This window comes from Calliopsis andreniformis, unplaced genomic scaffold, assembly GCF_051401765.1.
Source record: "Calliopsis andreniformis isolate RMS-2024a unplaced genomic scaffold, iyCalAndr_principal scaffold0001, whole genome shotgun sequence".
Taxonomy (NCBI): domain Eukaryota; kingdom Metazoa; phylum Arthropoda; class Insecta; order Hymenoptera; family Andrenidae; genus Calliopsis; species Calliopsis andreniformis.
The window spans coordinates 40,798,018-40,815,519 of NW_027480422.1; the positions used below are offsets into that span (position 1 = coordinate 40,798,018).

At 34.2% G+C, this 17,502-nt stretch overlaps 3 protein-coding genes across 3 annotated transcripts; 2 read left to right on the forward strand and 1 right to left on the reverse strand.

The window, feature by feature from the left end:
* The first annotated feature begins 3,008 nt into the window (after nt 1–3,008).
* On the forward strand, nt 3,009–4,407 carry Cnpyb (FGF signaling regulator protein canopy b). The gene is made up of 5 exons (XM_076390208.1): nt 3,009–3,377; nt 3,460–3,586; nt 3,665–3,799; nt 3,867–4,031; nt 4,189–4,407. The coding sequence occupies exons 1-5, from the start codon at nt 3,269–3,271 to the stop codon at nt 4,352–4,354; spliced, it is 702 nt and encodes a 233-aa protein (XP_076246323.1). The 5' UTR covers nt 3,009–3,268; the 3' UTR covers nt 4,355–4,407.
* On the forward strand, nt 4,403–6,318 carry LOC143186475 (acrosin). Its single transcript, XM_076390153.1, has 6 exons — nt 4,403–4,441; nt 4,516–4,716; nt 4,784–5,322; nt 5,590–5,858; nt 5,901–6,174; nt 6,297–6,318. Exons 1-6 carry the CDS (start codon nt 4,403–4,405, stop codon nt 6,316–6,318), a joined length of 1,344 nt encoding a protein of 447 aa, XP_076246268.1.
* On the reverse strand, nt 6,178–7,010 carry Mrps33 (mitochondrial ribosomal protein S33). The gene is made up of 2 exons (XM_076390209.1): nt 6,848–7,010; nt 6,178–6,712 (listed from the first exon to the last, which is right to left on the reverse strand). Exon 2 carries the CDS (start codon nt 6,662–6,664, stop codon nt 6,326–6,328), a length of 339 nt encoding a protein of 112 aa, XP_076246324.1. The 5' UTR covers nt 6,665–6,712; nt 6,848–7,010; the 3' UTR covers nt 6,178–6,325.
* Between the last annotated feature and the right edge of the window lie 10,492 nt (nt 7,011–17,502).

Consider the following 17,502-nt stretch of genomic DNA (forward strand, 5'->3'; position numbering starts at 1 on the left):
GAAATAAATTATTTTTAAATGATTTATTTTCCAAATATTTAGTTATATCAAATAATAATATAAAATAACAATTGTTCTTACAACAATATCATACATATTTTAAATTATTGGCCTTTTTCCAAAATAATCTTAAAAACTTTACTACCTAAAATGGGTTTATTCCGCGAATTATTAGCGTTCGTCCTACATAAACCGTCACATTTCATAATTAAATTAACTGAACTTGAAATTGTACGCACTATATTATTTAAATACATTACAACTGTTGAATAAAAATTGAACGAAATTAAAAATACGAAATGGAATATAACTACATAGACTAACTTTAATACGTCAAAATATAAGCATTGCGAAAGTAAACGTTACTGATCATACGCATCAGAAATCTACTTTTAAAATGGAAGTTTCACAAATGATAGAAAAGTAATTCAATTTTCTGGACACAACCTAATAACGACTATCTATTTTCGAAATAAAATAATAAATAACAAAATGATTTAATTGTGAAATATATTATTACTTAAATAACATTATCTTAAATTCCAAAGTAATAGAGTAAATAACAAGTAAAATAAAAATTTTATTTGAATAATTTTCTGGATAGGAGTTTATTTTTATAATATCTAATCCTAATTCTATATGGTCTATTGTCCTCGGCTGTTGTACAAATTATTCCTAAATAGTATTTACTAAATACATTAACAATATACAGAGTGTTCTAGATTTTTCCTAGTTTAACGGAGCTGGTTAAAGCTATCTTGCAAAGTTGGGTCCAGTATGATGTATTTGCATATCTCAAAGACCTTCCTCTTGACACGCTGAAATTTCGATCTACTTTAATGTCGCTAGCAATACCGACTTTGTACACGAAAATCGAGTCCTTTAAACGGTTCAAGGGAGTCCCCTTGTTCTAGAAGTGTGGTGCAGAGCATGCGCGCAAGAACAGCCGCAGAATGTTCGCCTTTTAATAGGCCTTGAATGCTAAGGCACATGCGTGTGGCAGCACTTTATGAAAGTGCGTATGCGTGCAGAGAAGTTCTCCTACTCCTGATCATTGCGCATCCACGCGAAAAAGCGCCATAGGATATTACCGTTTTAGGTTTCAAGTGTTCGATACGCATGCACATAAAGCACATCATGGGCGCTTAACGTTCAAAACGATTTTCAGGTTAACCCTTACACTGCGTATTTAAATTTTCAGACAATTCGTGAAAAATGTTGATTTTAGATACAAAAAAATTCGTATGCATTTCACGTGTTAGTAGCATAGATATCGATATAAAAGTAAGGACGTGTGGACTAAAATTGAAATCCATAGTGAACAACAATGTAGCGGCGTTTGACTATAAAATCGAATGCCTCAACGTAACGATTATGGCTGCTTACGTTTTGAAAGGGTCTTAAATTAGGACTATTATCAATACTTGTTACGAACGTAACGTGAAGATTTCGATGTTTGTTTCACAGTCAAGCATATCGTCCGTAATTCAATGTTAAACAATAAATTAAGAAGCGTATTCCACATTACCAGTCGTTGTCGTACATCAAGTCCATGGTTGTATATTACACTAATATAATTTTATTGATGAAGTTCCATGACAAGGTGCAAAAATTCATTAAACAGTTATACAGGATTCAACTAATATTTTAAAGAGTGCTATGGGAGTCAAACTGAAACACAAAATATCATATGACATAATGTCAATCAGAAATAGAGCAAACTAGTCTTCGTACATGTTGTTATATCTCCTACGATTTAATTTTTATAAAGCTTTAAAAATCTAAGATTCATTTCCTACAAACACCTTCGTTTTTGAATCTTTATAAAAGTTAATCCGTGAAAGACATAACAAAATGTATTAAGACTTTTTTGCTAAATTTCTCTTCGACGCGTCTGTAAAATTACAGCAGCCTCTGATTATTTATCAGTTTAACATATAGATACGTTAACTTTAAGGTATTGTTATTGCAAAATGGAGACAGAAAAATACTCGTCCGGATCGAGCCCAAATAACTAGACTTCATGTCCCACACAACTTAAAAAAGATCATTTAATATCTACAATATTTTCGGAGAAACAAGCTTGTCATGCTTTATGTGCATCGCCCTATATAATTGAATATTTTCACATATTTCAAACACTTGCAAGATTAACTTTTATGTACGTATATCTAGACATCTAGATACAATCGGATACCCAGGTAGCAAGTTGTAAATTTTCTTGTACTCGTTTTTTCTATTCTTTTAAAAATATCGAAAAACCTCCATTTTTTACTTATTTTTACGTCAATCCACGTTTTACAACGTTTATGCTCAAAATTTGAAATAACTAAGCTTCAAAGAAACCTAGGAATCCGGTTGTACACTCAAAGGTTATGAAAGAACATAATATTATTTCTATTGACATAAATATTTAACGTATAATTACATTTACATATTGTATTATTTTGTAATTTTATTTTATACATAAACATATACAGTGTCTTAGATAACAAGTGTTAGAAAATTTAAGATTTGATTCTACATGCTAAAAAAGTAAGAAAAATGAAAACAGACGAAAGTGTGTTTGGAACTTCGTTTCTGAGGTATTAATTATTAAAAATAAGCGTGAAATCTATCTAACCAGAAGCTTATTCTATTGTCGGCGTACATTTGTATAGCACTGCGAAATCAGTAAAATACGTCTCGAACAGACATATTCCACGCGTATTTTGAGCCCCTACTGATTATTATTAAAAATGAATAACTTAGAAACATAGCCTTAAATGTAATTTTGTCTATCGTCACTTTCGTCTTATTTTAACCTGTAGAATCGTCCTTCAAAATTTCTGCACTTGTCATCGAACATCCTGTATATATGTTTTTAATTTTATTATAGTACATTCGCGGTTGCATGTATCACGTACACAACAGATACGCATGCGCACTGGAATTCGGGATGCGAAAAACGCCGGAGCCGGAGTTTTACCTCCGCCTGAATCCTCTGTAGTCGAACCAGTTATAGGTTATGTTATTGACAATACATTTTTCTTAAAGCAGAAAATATTTTTTTAACAAATATATTATTATATAATTGAAATATTATGTTTTTCACTGACATTCCATTAAAATTTTGATACTCCTATAACAATGTTATTAAGAAATATTTGAGTACCATTACATATTTATTAGTAGTTTTATTAATCTGAACAAACACTTTAATTATTCTGTGATTATAGAATTACTTAAGACATTTATGTATTCAGAATTGGTAGAACTTTGAGATTTTATGATGTATAGATTGCTACGAATTTTGTTAATAAACTTATTGCTTGTATATGTTGTCATTGGGAGCCCTGAGGAAGAACAAGGTGTTAAATATGCAAGTAAATGTGAAGGTAAATTTGCATTTCTATGTGAAAATAATGCTATAACCTTCTACTAATCATGATAATATTTTACTATTATTTTGCTTCATAGTCTGTAAAGTTGTTGCTACGGAATTGGAAGCAAGATTAGATGAAACTGGAAAAACGCGTGATGTACTTGAAATTGGCTATTCTGTCGATGATGTTTTGCCTAAGAAGAAAATGGAGTATAAAAAATCGTAAGTTTCAAGGATACTTTAAAAACAAGTGAGAAGATACAATTATGAAGTATAATAATATTGAATCATTATTTTCAGGGAATTGCGTTTAGTGGAAAGCTTAGAAAATGTTTGTGAGCGTATATTGGAATATAATATTCATAAAGAGCGCTCAGATAGTACAAGATTTGCTAAAGGAATGAGCCAAACGTTTAAAGCGCTTCATGGACTTAAGTAAAATAATATTTGATTGAATTATAGAGTAGCACTGAAAATAATTGCCATCTTTTAATATTTACAGAGATAGAGGAGTCAAAGTTGAACTAGGAATTCCTTATGAGTTATGGGATAAACCATCTGTGGAAATTACAACATTGAAAACACAATGTGAAAATTTACTTGAAAATCACGAATCTGATATTGAGGATTGGTATCATAGTCATCAAGGAAAAATTCCCTTAATTAGGTATCAATTAACCCTTTGTACTTGCGGTAACTTTTTATAGTGCCATTACTTCTGTACAATTTGCGATTCCTATCAGATTTTACTGGAGTACAAAGGGTTTATAGTTATTTCAGATCTAATATAATTTTCTATAAATTGATTTCATTTGCTTTTTTAGATATTTATGTTCAGAGAGAGCACTGAAAGGAGAAGACGACTCTTGCCTTAAAGAGAAAGGTGATGCTGCTGATGATGCTGCCAGAAAACGAAGTAAGAAAACTGGGAAAACATTGAGTGATGAAAAAATGAAGGAAAAGGGCAAAAGTACAAAAAACGAATTGTGAAATAGATGAATTTTTGAATAAATCTAATTCAGCTACTTTTTTCTGATAATGTATTTGTTTTTATTAAAAACAATTTTATACTTCACTGTAATATTAACAATTTGAAGATAGCCATATAACAATAAATGATTATACTATATATAATAATAGCTCGAATGTAGAAAATGTCAATATTTATCTTGTTCCTGTTATTGCTAATAAATTTCAAAGAATATAAAAATGTATTACTCAGAGGGGAACGAGCACGTAATGGAGAATTTCCTTGGTTGATACAATTTCAAACGGTAATACCATGCGGTGGAGTACTTCTTTCGTCGGATTGGGTCCTAACTGCTGCTCAATGTGTACAGGACAAAAGAAATGTATGTTATGTCATTAGCTTTGGCGTAAAGAAACAAATTTAAAGCTTTTATTTGTATATCATTACAGTCTATTGTTTTACTTGCAACTGGACTAAATGGAACTGGGTCTATCCAAACGATATCTGTAAAAGCTGCTTATATATATCCTCAATATGATGCTTATTCTGTTTATCCTGATCGAGATTATAACATAGCCCTTTTAAAACTTATTCAACCATTTGATATGTGTACTGCTAAAGTAAAACTACCGAATGTTATGCCTGTTAAATATGACAGCAATTATAAGTCCTGCCTAATATTTGGTTGGCAAAGTTACGTTTCTCCCTCCTCGAAAGTTTTAGCAAAACCAATTCAATACAAAGAAGTAATTCTTAATTCTTGGAAACTATGTACATACATGATGAAAGTAAATGCAAATTATACAAATGTATTTTGTACAATGGTTGAGTTTAAAGATGATATGAAAGCTTGTGCTGGTAATCCTGGTTCTCCAGTTATATGTGAAAATCAGTATCGTGAATCTGCTATACTTGGGATTGCGTCTTGGACAAACTTTTCTTTGGAATGTGAACTTCTTCCAACATATATTGATCTTGATGAATTTAGGTATAATTTTTAAATAAAATTATGGAACATTATGGAATTAATACTGTTATGAAATCTTAACGTATTTCAGTCAATTTTTCATGTTTGCATCAGCTTATATACTGAATATAATGAAAGAATATAAGCTATCAGTTACTTGTATCTTTGTATCATATAATCTAGAAAAATATATTTTTTTAATCAACAAATATCTCTTGTAAATAATTTACTATGTATTTTTACCACTCAAGATTATGCCTGTTCAATTTCTTCTTATTCTTGTTCAAGAGTATGGATATACAACATAATCTTTAATAATAAGATGAAACAGGATCATAATCGAGAATCAAATGGAGGATGTTCACAGTTTAAAGCAATGGATGATGTACGTGAATTTACACAGAATAACTCAAATCTATTGCAGACAAATGACTGGTTAGAGGATAGAAAAATGGAACTAAAGAATGTATCTACGATAAAAATACACGAAAATACGTCTACAGCCCACTTTTCGAATACATTGTACTTACCCTTTTATAACAACTTTAATAATACAAGTATATCACCTTCTATTGATTATCACAAGATGCTCTATTCAGATGCAATAAAAGAACCAAGTAGTAGCATCTATATGTATGAAGAAATTGGCAATATTAAAAGTTCTGAAAATCAAAATGAAGTTACAAGCACTTTAGACAAAACCAAAATAATAAAAAATTTGAACGAATCATTATTATGTAACAGTGAAAAACTTGATAAAACTACAGTAAAACATAACAAAGAAGAAATTCAATTAGATGATGATGATATTGAATTTTTATTACCATTTCATTTTGATGAAGCATATACTTCCTATTCTAATATTAAAATTAAGTATTTTAAAAATTATTGTATTTTTTATTTCACAATATTATACATTCTTTATGTTATGATTTATATATAATATTTTCTGTTTTGACTGTATGTATGAATGACATAAAATATATATTATACAGATTATACAAGCTAGTGAAATAAGATTATATTAATTATCTTTATTCTTTCTATATGATGGAGGAGCCCATTTCTTTTTACCACGTAGTTCTCTTAAGCGCTTATATTCATCTTTAAAATCTTGATGTTCGTCCCTGAACAGACCATAAAGTCTAAGATGCTGCATTAACATATCAGTTTCACGAAATCGTGGATAATACCGTACAATTTCTGGTCGTTTTTCTATCGGCTTTTCACTAAACAACTGTACAACCTTCATAGATTTTGAATTAGTTGTTCTAGTTACTTCACCAAATATACGATTACTTAAACGGTTCATGCGAGTGGCATAAACAGAACCTACTTTCATGAGATCCACATACTTGCTCATTTTGCACTTTTACTCAACAGCAATTCACTAATTATGTTTTAAGATACCCTAAATAAAAGCAAACAGGTTAAGGTCATATAAATTAAGCAATTAAATAATAAGTTTGTTAGATTTTCAATTCCATTGATTAATGATTAACGAAAGCATGTTTTAGCTTGAGTCTAAATTTAAAATTATATATACCTGACTTTTAACAGAAATTATAGACCATGGGTAAATACTACTTTCCATTCACCTTCGCATGGAGTAACGTGTTCAATTATAAACAGTTATGCTGTATTTACATAGACAACTTTTGTTGTATCTTCGCTCCTATAAGAACTTACAATGAATTGTCGCGTTCTTATATCTCTAAATTATGTGAACTTAGGTAGGAGTCTCAAGCTGCGCCATCACGAAGATAGTTTGGAGGGAGATTTAAATGAATTGATTATTATAAGCTATGAATGTAAGTCATAATGTTGTATTTTAAATGATTGTACACTTGAGTTTATATTTCACCAGTAGAAAAACAAAAGGGATATTAGCTGTTAGCATCGATTGAAACGGAGGGAAATTTAAACTTAGAATAACCTTACAAACATCATGTAATGTAAAAATTAGTAATATTCATAGACAACTAATTATGTATTCGATATAAGTTAAGGTACATAAATAAAAAAATAATCTCCACTATTAATGAAGAATAAAGAAACAAAAAATAATCTCCACTATTAATGAAGAACACGAGTGGAAGAAAATTCAAAAATGTTTTGATCAATGATAATTGTAGGCTAATTATAGATTAGGGCAGCCACCTCCGATTTCAATGACCTTGAAATATGTTGTCAAGGTCATCATTCTGAACAACTTTTCCCTATACATATACCCGGCGGTCTCTTTTAGTTTTCGAGATATTTGCAAAAATGGTTTCAATATTAAAAAGTGTGATCGGAGTTCGTCTGGGTTAAGTTCATTAGCGGAGAGGGGTTTTGGGTTTTGATTCCCCAAAATAATAGACACGTTCCTAGTTGCACATTAATACGTGCTCAATACTTGAAAAGTGAATGATGACAGTGAATAGTGAATTTGATTATTAATCGCATTCTCAACAAAAACTGTTGAGAGTTAATTATTTTTAAGTTAACTTTAAGTTAAGAGTTAATCTTTATACATTAAGTTCAAATTGCGCGCCGAAAAGTTCGACCGAAATCGGACGAAACCAAAGAAACACAAAACAAAAGACCTGACTTCCGTCCGGGGTACACCGTTCGAAAGATGTAAGCCGCATGTACGCGTGAACGTGTCGGTGGCAAGAGAGATGCATAGAGTGTAAAATCGTATTATTTCCTGGCTGAGTTATTTGAAAACAAATGTTAAACATGTTATGTTCGCAAGATTAATGTGCAGTAAAAAGGTATGTTTATTTTTCTTTTCTCTCGCGTCTCGTACACGTGTAATAATTAGGTTAAGTCGTTGTTGCTTCGTCATAAGTGACCCAAAACATTGCTATGCTTTGCAGGCGCCTTTTTTGTTTAACCATTCTGCCGCCAACAAATAAAGCCTTATAAACAAAAAGCCATTGGCTGCGTTCGTTGTCCTCGTCATCCTAATATACGTCGCAACAAAAACACTGTCAGTGTAAAAACATGCGCCAAGTACGTCCACAACAATCGTGATTATTTCGATCCCAATAAAAACGTTGCCAATGTATTCTAACAGAAATACTATCGGTATTTCCCAGCAAAAACATCGTCAGTGTAAAAATGTACACCCAGTACATTTGCAGAAATCGTGATTATTCCGATCTTACAAAGTATCGAAATCAAATAATAAAGTCGAGTACATTAGCTTTTTATAGTTTATGTGAATACTTCAGTGTACGTACTAAAAAATTTACCAGATAAGTATCACTTTAGGAATCCAACACAATGTGTGCTCCAAAAAATTTGCGAGACAAGCATCGCTTTAGAAGTCATACACAAATTGAAAAATTAAATTAAAAATGTACTTGGCGGGCCCTTTTGCATCGAAATCATAGTCCACAATAGTTTAATTAAGAGTAAGCAAGTTTTTGAACAAATTTAAATAGTACCCGTATATCAGTTATATTGATGCAAAACGAAATATGTGTGTGTGCATTCATTACACACGTATACACATTCCCATTAATTTCATCAAAATTAGATCTAGAAATGCAAGGAATTTCGAATAAGCTTGTGCCAACTCTGTTAAAAATGCAGTTCTAGAATGCTGACTCAGTCGCCGCTAGTGTTTAAATTTATTATGATTGACAGGATCGTTTATTTGACATGTAAATTGATTCATCCCCACCACTAGCGGTGCGAGTTTCTACCGAGACTCTTGATGTACTAACTAGAAATTATAATCCTTCTAGTCTCTCCTCTAATTCCTGTAAGACTTGATAAAAACATTTTATTCGCGAAAGGGTCTGCCAAGTACATTTCAAGTTTAATTTTTCAATTTGTGCATGACTCTTAACCCTTTCGGTATGGAGGAGCTGGCCGTAGTTATACATTCGTGGGACGAGGAAGTTTTCCACGAGAGTGGTTGCACTGTACGGCGGCGTAAGCCGCGAAACCGTTTTGCGGCATTCATAGAAATTTCGAACGTGATTGACAGTAAACTTTTCATTCGGACCGCGACAGGCATCGGTGACTGATGCGGCATTTAATGTGTTTAAAAAACATTTCTAAAATGTTTATACTGTTTTGTCGTAACCTACACAGATCCTTGGCCGAAATCAGATTTCGACGGAGTCTTATCTCGCGGATCAGACGGAAAGACAGACAAAACAGGCGTAACGCTTAACGTTTTAAAATCATCTATTTCTTCATAGTACATTAATAAATGTCGTATTCATATAATGCACCCATCCATATAGCGCACCATAAAAATACCCTTTAAATTCACCCATCCATATAACGCAACGATAAAATCCAGTTAAAAAATCAACCCATCCATATAGCGCACCAAAAAAATCAACCCATCCACATAGCGCACCAAAAAAAAATATAAAATTTAAAATTTTAAAACAATACGTTATTTGTTTAGTACATAAGTACAAAATATTCCTTTATGGGTCTAACCTTTCTACATCTATATACATTTTATAGAATATTGTTCACATAAATAAAGTTTATTTCTGTAAAACAATTCGTCCACTCTATTCACACACAAAAAGTTTTTTGTTAAATTTGGGTCTTTTATTTGAGAAGTATTTGATAATGATATGCAAAAAATCTTTTATACCTAAAAAAAAATATAATTTGTGAGTAATAAAACTATGTGCGAGATGTTATCATAAGTAAATTTTAAATAAAAATAATAATATAATACAAAAACGTTTTATTAATTAATTCTAACCTTTTTAAGCATATTTTTTTGAGCAACGCACACATTATCTTCACATTCTATGTTTTTTATTTTAAATAAATCAGAGCCAATTCTTTTAATAATCTTCCATGCACCTGTTTCATAGAAATCTGACATTTTATCTTTTTTCGTCTTAACATTTGTATCAAAAGATTTGCTTAAAATAACAGTATCTCCAAACTTAAAATTAATTTTGTTATAATGAATATTGGCTTCAGCTACCATTTTTTGAATATATCTTTTTCTGATGTAACGAGATTGTTTTCTTCAGGTTAATATTCTCTTTGTTTTATTTACTGTTGCTATAAATTTCATTGCGGTTTTTTATAAATTTTTACTCTAAAAGAAATTTGGAAAAAAATTGCACGAAATAATGAAAATAGAGTTTGAAATCTTATATAAAAGACAATATTTTTTACTTATAAAAATTTAATGTCTATTAAAAGTGAAGTAATAAGAATATTTTTACAATAAAATAACTGAATGTAGCATTGAAAAAAATTATAATATACGTTCGTTCAGAGTGTTTGAGATTTTCTTTCAAACTTTACACTTTTTACAAGTCTTTTATTGTTAAATTCAGAAATGATATGTTATATTTTTAAAGTTTATCTAAAAAACTTTGCGATTTTTATGAATTTTTGAAAAAGAAACTTCAAAATCAAAAAACAACAACCGAACTGGTCAATTTTTTTTATTTTATATACACTTAAATGACATTTTAAAAACAAAACTTTTTTATGATATCGCGTTTCCCTCCAAATTTTTGAATTTTAATTTATTTTCCCGCCAAATTCTATATAAACAATCTAACCCCAAAGGGTATGCGAATAAGTAGAATATGATCAGGGTTACTGCCAAAAAATCTATTCACACACCCCCAATTATCTAATCCAATGTTGTATTCATCCCTGTCTTTTTCGATTTTCTTCCTGGTAGTATATCGGTATTTTTTTGGTGCACTATATACAGTATGTCCCACGAAATACTGGACAGTCGATTATTTCGTAACCTATTAAAGATACCAAAAAAGTTTTTATATGAAATTGAATGGCAAGAGGGGGCTGATTTATTGTCCGTAACAATTTTTTTTTATCATTATTGTTTACAGAGATATGAAAGTTAAGTTTGGTTTTTTAAATGGGATTATATATTTTTTGTTTGATTAATAGATAGTACGATTCAAGACGAATTCAGCAAACATTAATGTATACACCTTTTTTCAAATAGTTTTTAAGATATTACGAATAAAAGTTTACTGATTTTCGGTGGAAGATTTAGGCCTGCCGTTCCTAGCACAGTCTCTTCGTATCAATTTCAAGAGGCACGTTTAACACGTTCGACGCGCGACAGGGTAGCTCTATCGAGTTGAGCCCGTTTCCCCGGAGAATTATTGACCCGGCGGTGCTGCCGCGCGCTAGCATACAATCGGACAAACCTTTTTCGACCATTTTTTTACCCCCGCACGCAACGTGTTAACCAGTAGCATCTTAAGTGTGGTCGAGAGTCGAGACTCCCTACTGTGCTTCCTGGTCTCGCTGATTTTCTTCCACCGAAAATCAGTAAACTTTTACGCGTAATATCTTAAAAACTATTTGAAAAACGGTGTATACATTAATGTTTGCTGAATTCGTCTTGAAACGTACTATCTACTGATCAAAAAATATATATATATAATCCCATTTAAAAAACCAAACTTAACTTTCATATCTCTGTACACAATAATGATAAAAAAAAATTGTTACGGCCAATAAATCAGCCCCCTCTTGCCATTCAATTTCATATAAAAACTTTTTTGGTATCTTTAATAGGTTACGAAATAATCGACTGTCCAGTATTTCGTGGGACATACTGTAGATGATGTCCCATATGGACACGACAATAAATAACAAAACTAAGAGAGTAACATAATAAATAACAAAACTAAGAGTATAATATAATAAATGACAAAGCTAATAGTGCAACTTGGTGTGATAGATTTCGAAACAAGGGGAAACGCACAAGCCCACATTGCATTGTTGACACTAATTGTAACGTCCCTAAAGCGATGCTACGTTGTCCATGGAAGAGCGGCTTTCCGATGGACGAAAAGTGGGGTTCGTGTGGCGTGCGGTTAAGGAGTTAAAATCCAAAGCTTAGATCTTTCTTGACAATAATTTATTCGGTAAAACCCTATTCTAATTCTAACGTAAATACAATACTAACGCCTATTCTAATTCGTTAAATATTTATAAGAACAAATAAGGTTAATTATTATGTACAGACGAGGTTATGTTGATCGTAATCGTTATGCGATATACTTCTATCATTTATCTCGATAACGCGAGAGTTAGGTTATGTGTCTATGCTTAAAATTCGTGAATAGAAGTTAGGTTATGTGTCTAAGCTTTTACATTCGTGAACAAGAGTAATTATGCTGTTATTAATTATTAATCCGTATTAATTGCGGTAGAGTATCCTCTATTTTAGACGATACGCAGTGTAAGTGTGTGTGTGTGTGTGCAATAGATCTTGTCTCGTATGCCCTGGTCGCTGCCGAAGTTATAGGTGGCTATAACCTAAGAGCGGTCTCAAGGTTTCATGAAACATATAATCTTTGCTTGATTGCCTAAGCATCCGTAAGCCCTTCGTTATCTTTTCTACATCAGTCGCTACCTTGGAGAAAAGACTCTTCAGGAGCGGTCTTAGAAATGCGTCTGACTAGGAATGGCTTCTAGCGCTTGTTGGCAAGCGATTCGTCTGCTTACGGCAAGCACGAACTCTATATTAAAGGAGCATCAATTACTATTTGGTAGAACGGTCGCTACCCCTAAAGGAGCGGTCCCGATCTTTAGTATGTCAGTTACCTCCAAGATGTCGCCCGTACTGCACTTGCTTAGAATCGTCGTAGTGCACCTGTCATAAAGTTACTCAAGATTGAACCTGTAAAGGAGCATCGAATACTCTTGATCTCTGGAAAACGGTCTGTTCCGTTCGACGAAGCAACACGCTGTTTTTTATTGTTGCCAGATGTGGAAATCTTGGTTCTTTTCGCATCGTTTTCGAAGTTCCACATCTGGCATATTTTTACAGTATAATTTCGAGACTTTCGTCGAACGGCATGTTCTTTTCCCTAGCAATAACCATCGAAGAGGCCATATTGCTCCGCGGTCGTTAACGGCTCAGGGCCAACCTCGGTAAGGTCATCGAGGATTGCAGTCGACTCGCGGGACAATATGGCCATAAAAACATCTGTGAAACACTCGTTCGGTCTTGTCTTTTTGATCCGGAGTACCGTTTCTTCCTCCCCAATTTCGCGGCCTTCGACCAGAGAGGTTTCCTCCACCTTCGTCACGAGGAAGTCAGGGCGGTTTCCTTGCCCCCGTCAAGGTGGCCAAGAAGAGCTTCCTTCTTTGGGTCGAAGGCCAATCAATGCTGATTTGTCTAGTCACAACAAATCGGCGACGCCCTCAAATTCGCAAGTTTGGGGGATGAAAGTGGTGGAGGAACGGACTCCGAGAAAACAAAACCAGGAGACATAAGAGTCTTGGTCAGAACGTCAAAAGCATAACGCCGAAATCAGTCAAACAGTCTGAACGTCAGAAACGTGACAACAGTCAGAGACCATTCGAATCCTCTAACGAATTAAACGACGCGACAATTAAAAAGACTATTTTAGTTAATTTAAATATAGTTACTTATTTTAGAATTAGCCACCTAATATTAAGTTGGCCGGTGGTACGCGACATTCGTGAATACGTTACACGTTCGCGAATGGAACACGGTCGCTACCCCTAAAGGAGCGGTCTCGATCTCACTGGACGAGTATCTCAGCTGCCTCCTAGATCTTCGTCTATTCGGAACCTGATGCCAGAGAGAAGTGTGTTCCTGCTGCTTTCGCAGCTCCTTATATACCCGCCAGTCGGAGTTCGCACATACGCAGTTGTTCTAATTGTAATGGCGCTCTTATTCTAATAGTGACTGTTTTAATGTGAAAACGTACGAAATATGTTATACTTATATGAGAATGTAATTAAAATCTATAATATATAATGTGTGTCGTAATACAAAAATGTCTATTAGTAAATGGATGAACAGAATACGCGCTTATATACAGTAATAAGATAGAAATAGAAAGAGATAGACATATTTACAATAAGATGGAGAGAGACAGCGATAGTAGAGAGAGATAGAGTGAAATAGGAAGAGACAGAGACAGAGTCGTGGGGCGTTACACTAATGCATCGATTCACGTCTCACACCACTAGCTGCACATACAACACATCTTCGTTTTCGATTTTTCTTCCCCGACTGGTATACTGAAGGAAAATGTCTCCCTGTGAGCCTTGTGGGATAATTAGTTCCTGACCTGCTGCACCGATGATGTTCATGATCTTTGTGGTATTCCTGTAATACTTCCTTGATCAGCTGAAGCTGAAATTTCGCCATTGACATTTGTTTTTTTGTGGTGTCCTTATATAGACAGAATGCGTTCCAGACGCAAATATCAATCAAGTGGAAAAAGTATTTCCGATACCACTTTAAGCTTTTACGAGTTGTATCGATAGTACTTATAACCATATCTGATTTGTCGATTATGCCCATTGAAGAATTATAATCTATTACGCATTTTGGCTTTAGAATGAATTCATTTTTTCTTGACTTTTTTGGTACTTCTGCAAATTCTTCGTTATGGATAGTAGAAAGCATATAAAATTCCTTTCTGTCAGACCATTTCATTGCCAATAGATTTTCAGATGAGCGGAACACTTTCTCTCCTTTCTTCAATTTATCAGTTATCTTCGGCATATCTTTCCGTCTTTTTTGCACTGTGCCACAAGCGTTCGTACCGTTTTCGTGGAGTAGATTAAACAATGTGGGACTGGAAAACCAGTTGTCTAGATAAACAGTATGGCCTTTGTTTAGAAAAGATTGCAAAAGCGACATTACAATGTTCCCTGGCTTTCCAATTCGGTAGTTACAGCAGTACTAGCCCCACAATAAATGATTATATCTTGGATATAACCTGTTTTGCAGTCGCAAAGAAGGAATGATTTTATTCCAAATCTACTGCGTTTCGAAGGGATATACTGTTTAAACGACAGACGGCCTTTGTAGAGGAGTAGACTTTCGTCTATACATAATCGTTGGTATGGCTGAAATGCATTGTTAAATGATGTTCGTAACATTTCCACTACTTCATTTATTTTGTGTAAACGATCAGTAGTGTGGCCGACTATATCCGTAAAATGCAACATTTGCAATAATGAAAAGCAGCGATCCCTACTCATAATTACACTAAAAATATCGCTTCGGAGAAGCTTATCTTTAGACCAATATTCCTTTAAGGACAGCTTTTTGTTTCGCGTCATTAATAACAACGCAGCAATAAAACAATATAATTCATCCACATCCATCCCTCCTGAAACGTCTGAGGTGATCTACGCGAGGAATAATCGACACAGATTAGGCACAAAATACTATATTTTGTTCGATGTTGAAAGGCAAGCGAGCCACAACTAAAACGACCGTCTCAAGAAACGCTTCGTAGCAATCTGCCTTTTCATTAGCAATGCCCAAAACTTGGGACCTCGAATTTTCTATTCGTAGAGTGACGTGGCGACGGAGGAAAAACCCATGACCCACGCGGTTTATTGCATGGCCTGCGCTAGAGCCTACGAGTCAAAACGACGTTGCCAGCTCGCCGAGAAAATCGCTTTTCCATCGTCTAACGCGTCACCACACGTCCAAGCAATCCCTTTTGAGTTGTCGACACCAGTATTTGTTGGTTTTTTCCATAATAAATTTAACTAAATCTTGAGAAAAAAACAGTCGGAAGTAATCTAAAATACTTGACGAACGACTTAAATTGTTCCCTACTACTCCCGAATGATGTGGCGTAAAATTATGAATTTTTGGACTATGCTTCTTAGATGTCCATTTGATGCTAGAAGGAGTATCAATTCGTACTTCAGGCACTTCTGCTTCTTCGGACTCCGAGGTGCTAAGTACACGTGTCGGATTCTTTCTCCTCCTTTTGCGAAACGCTAAATAATATTCATTTTCTTCGTCAGAATCGCTTTTTGAAGCAATGATTTCTTTTATCCATTGTTCTCCTTTCAAACGTTTTACACTCATCCTAAAGGGAACTAAATTCAAATTGTAAGTTATACATTCAAAAAATTAACAATATAAGCAGACATACCAATTTGTTTTTCGTAGCTTATCTATAAAGTAGCTAATGTAGCTAAAACATATATAATTAAACATACATATTTACACATAACTTTCCGCGAGTGCCGCTAGCAGGCAGTGGTAGCACCTACATAACTTTCTAAGAATGCCGCCAGTTGGCGGCGGTAGGACCCAGAGAATGTTTAGTGGATGCCGCCACTGGGCGGCGGCAGTACCCACAGATCGTTTAGTGGATGCCGCCAATGGGCGGCGGTAGGATCGAAAGGGTTAAAGCAATGCTTGTCTCGCAAATTTTTTAGAGCGCACATTGTGTATGATTCCTAAAGTGATACTTATCTGGTAAATTTTTTAGAGCGTACATTGAAGTATTCACATAAACTATAAAAAGCACTATTTAAAAAGCACCAATATACTTGGCTTTATTATTTGATTTCGATACTTTGTAAGATCGGAATAATCACGATATCTGCAAATGTACTGGGTGTACATTTTTACACTGACGAAGTTTTTGCTGGTGTAACGACCAACGATCTTCCCTCTCACTCTATCCATTTCCGTCTTACTCTATCTATTACTATCTCTCTCTATCTATCACCATCTTTCTCTATCTTTGTATCTTTCTAATACTTTATTATTATATTATTGTGTATTCTGTTATCCTAACACTAATTAATATTTTTGTACTTTATTTTTATACCATATATTATGTTGGAATCGCTTAAAATAGGGGATCCAACGGAGGTCCGGATGAGGTGAGATGGAGGGAATGCGAAAGAAACGAAAACTCAAGTTTTATATTTTGTCGGCCCTGAAAAGGGCTTTTAAAAACGACGTTTATTTAAACTTTCGTGTAGGGGGCTGGGTGCTGCTCCGGTCCTCGTCGGCTCGGGTGGACGGTGGATCGGAGGCCCTGTGGTCGTGGCTGGTGGTGACGCCGGCGCTCCTCTTAGCGACGTTGGCGTCTGAAAAAGAGATAGCGGCGGAACCGCGGCGGTAAGCAAGAGTGTAAGTCTGGCTATACCAAAGATTCCCAACTCCAGGCTGCGCTCGCGAGCCTATTTGGAGCGGATAGCAAAACCTTGCCAGTAACGCAAAGGTAATGCAGTGGACTGTATTATCGACTCTTCTTCTGGCGCGAAGAAGAAGTCGATGAACGAGTGGCTTGAGAGGAGGAGGGACCTCTTCTCTTCGCCTTGCACCTTTTAGAAAGGTTCGTTTCGTACGAATCCAAAGAACTTAGGGATTCGTGAGCGGAGGGACACGCTATAACCAGCGAATTGCTGGTCCTG

What these genes read in the sequence shown, in the direction of transcription:
- Cnpyb (XM_076390208.1), top strand. Translation starts at nt 3,269, where the DNA reads ATGATGTATAGATTGCTACGAATTTTGTTAATAAACTTATTGCTTGTA. An exon ending in ATATGCAAGTAAATGTGAAG is followed by an intron (nt 3,378 to 3,459) that starts GTAAATTTGCAT and finishes TTTGCTTCATAG; the next exon opens with TCTGTAAAGTTGTTGCTACG. An exon ending in AAAATGGAGTATAAAAAATC is followed by an intron (nt 3,587 to 3,664) that starts GTAAGTTTCAAG and finishes CATTATTTTCAG; the next exon opens with GGAATTGCGTTTAGTGGAAA.
- LOC143186475 (XM_076390153.1), top strand. Translation starts at nt 4,403, where the DNA reads ATGTATTTGTTTTTATTAAAAACAATTTTATACTTCACT. An exon ending in ATTGATCTTGATGAATTTAG is followed by an intron (nt 5,323 to 5,589) that starts GTATAATTTTTA and finishes TTCTTGTTCAAG; the next exon opens with AGTATGGATATACAACATAA. An exon ending in TAACAACTTTAATAATACAA is followed by an intron (nt 5,859 to 5,900) that starts GTATATCACCTT and finishes TGCTCTATTCAG; the next exon opens with ATGCAATAAAAGAACCAAGT.
- Mrps33 (XM_076390209.1), bottom strand. Translation starts at nt 6,664, where the DNA reads ATGAGCAAGTATGTGGATCTCATGAAAGTAGGTTCTGTTTATGCCACT.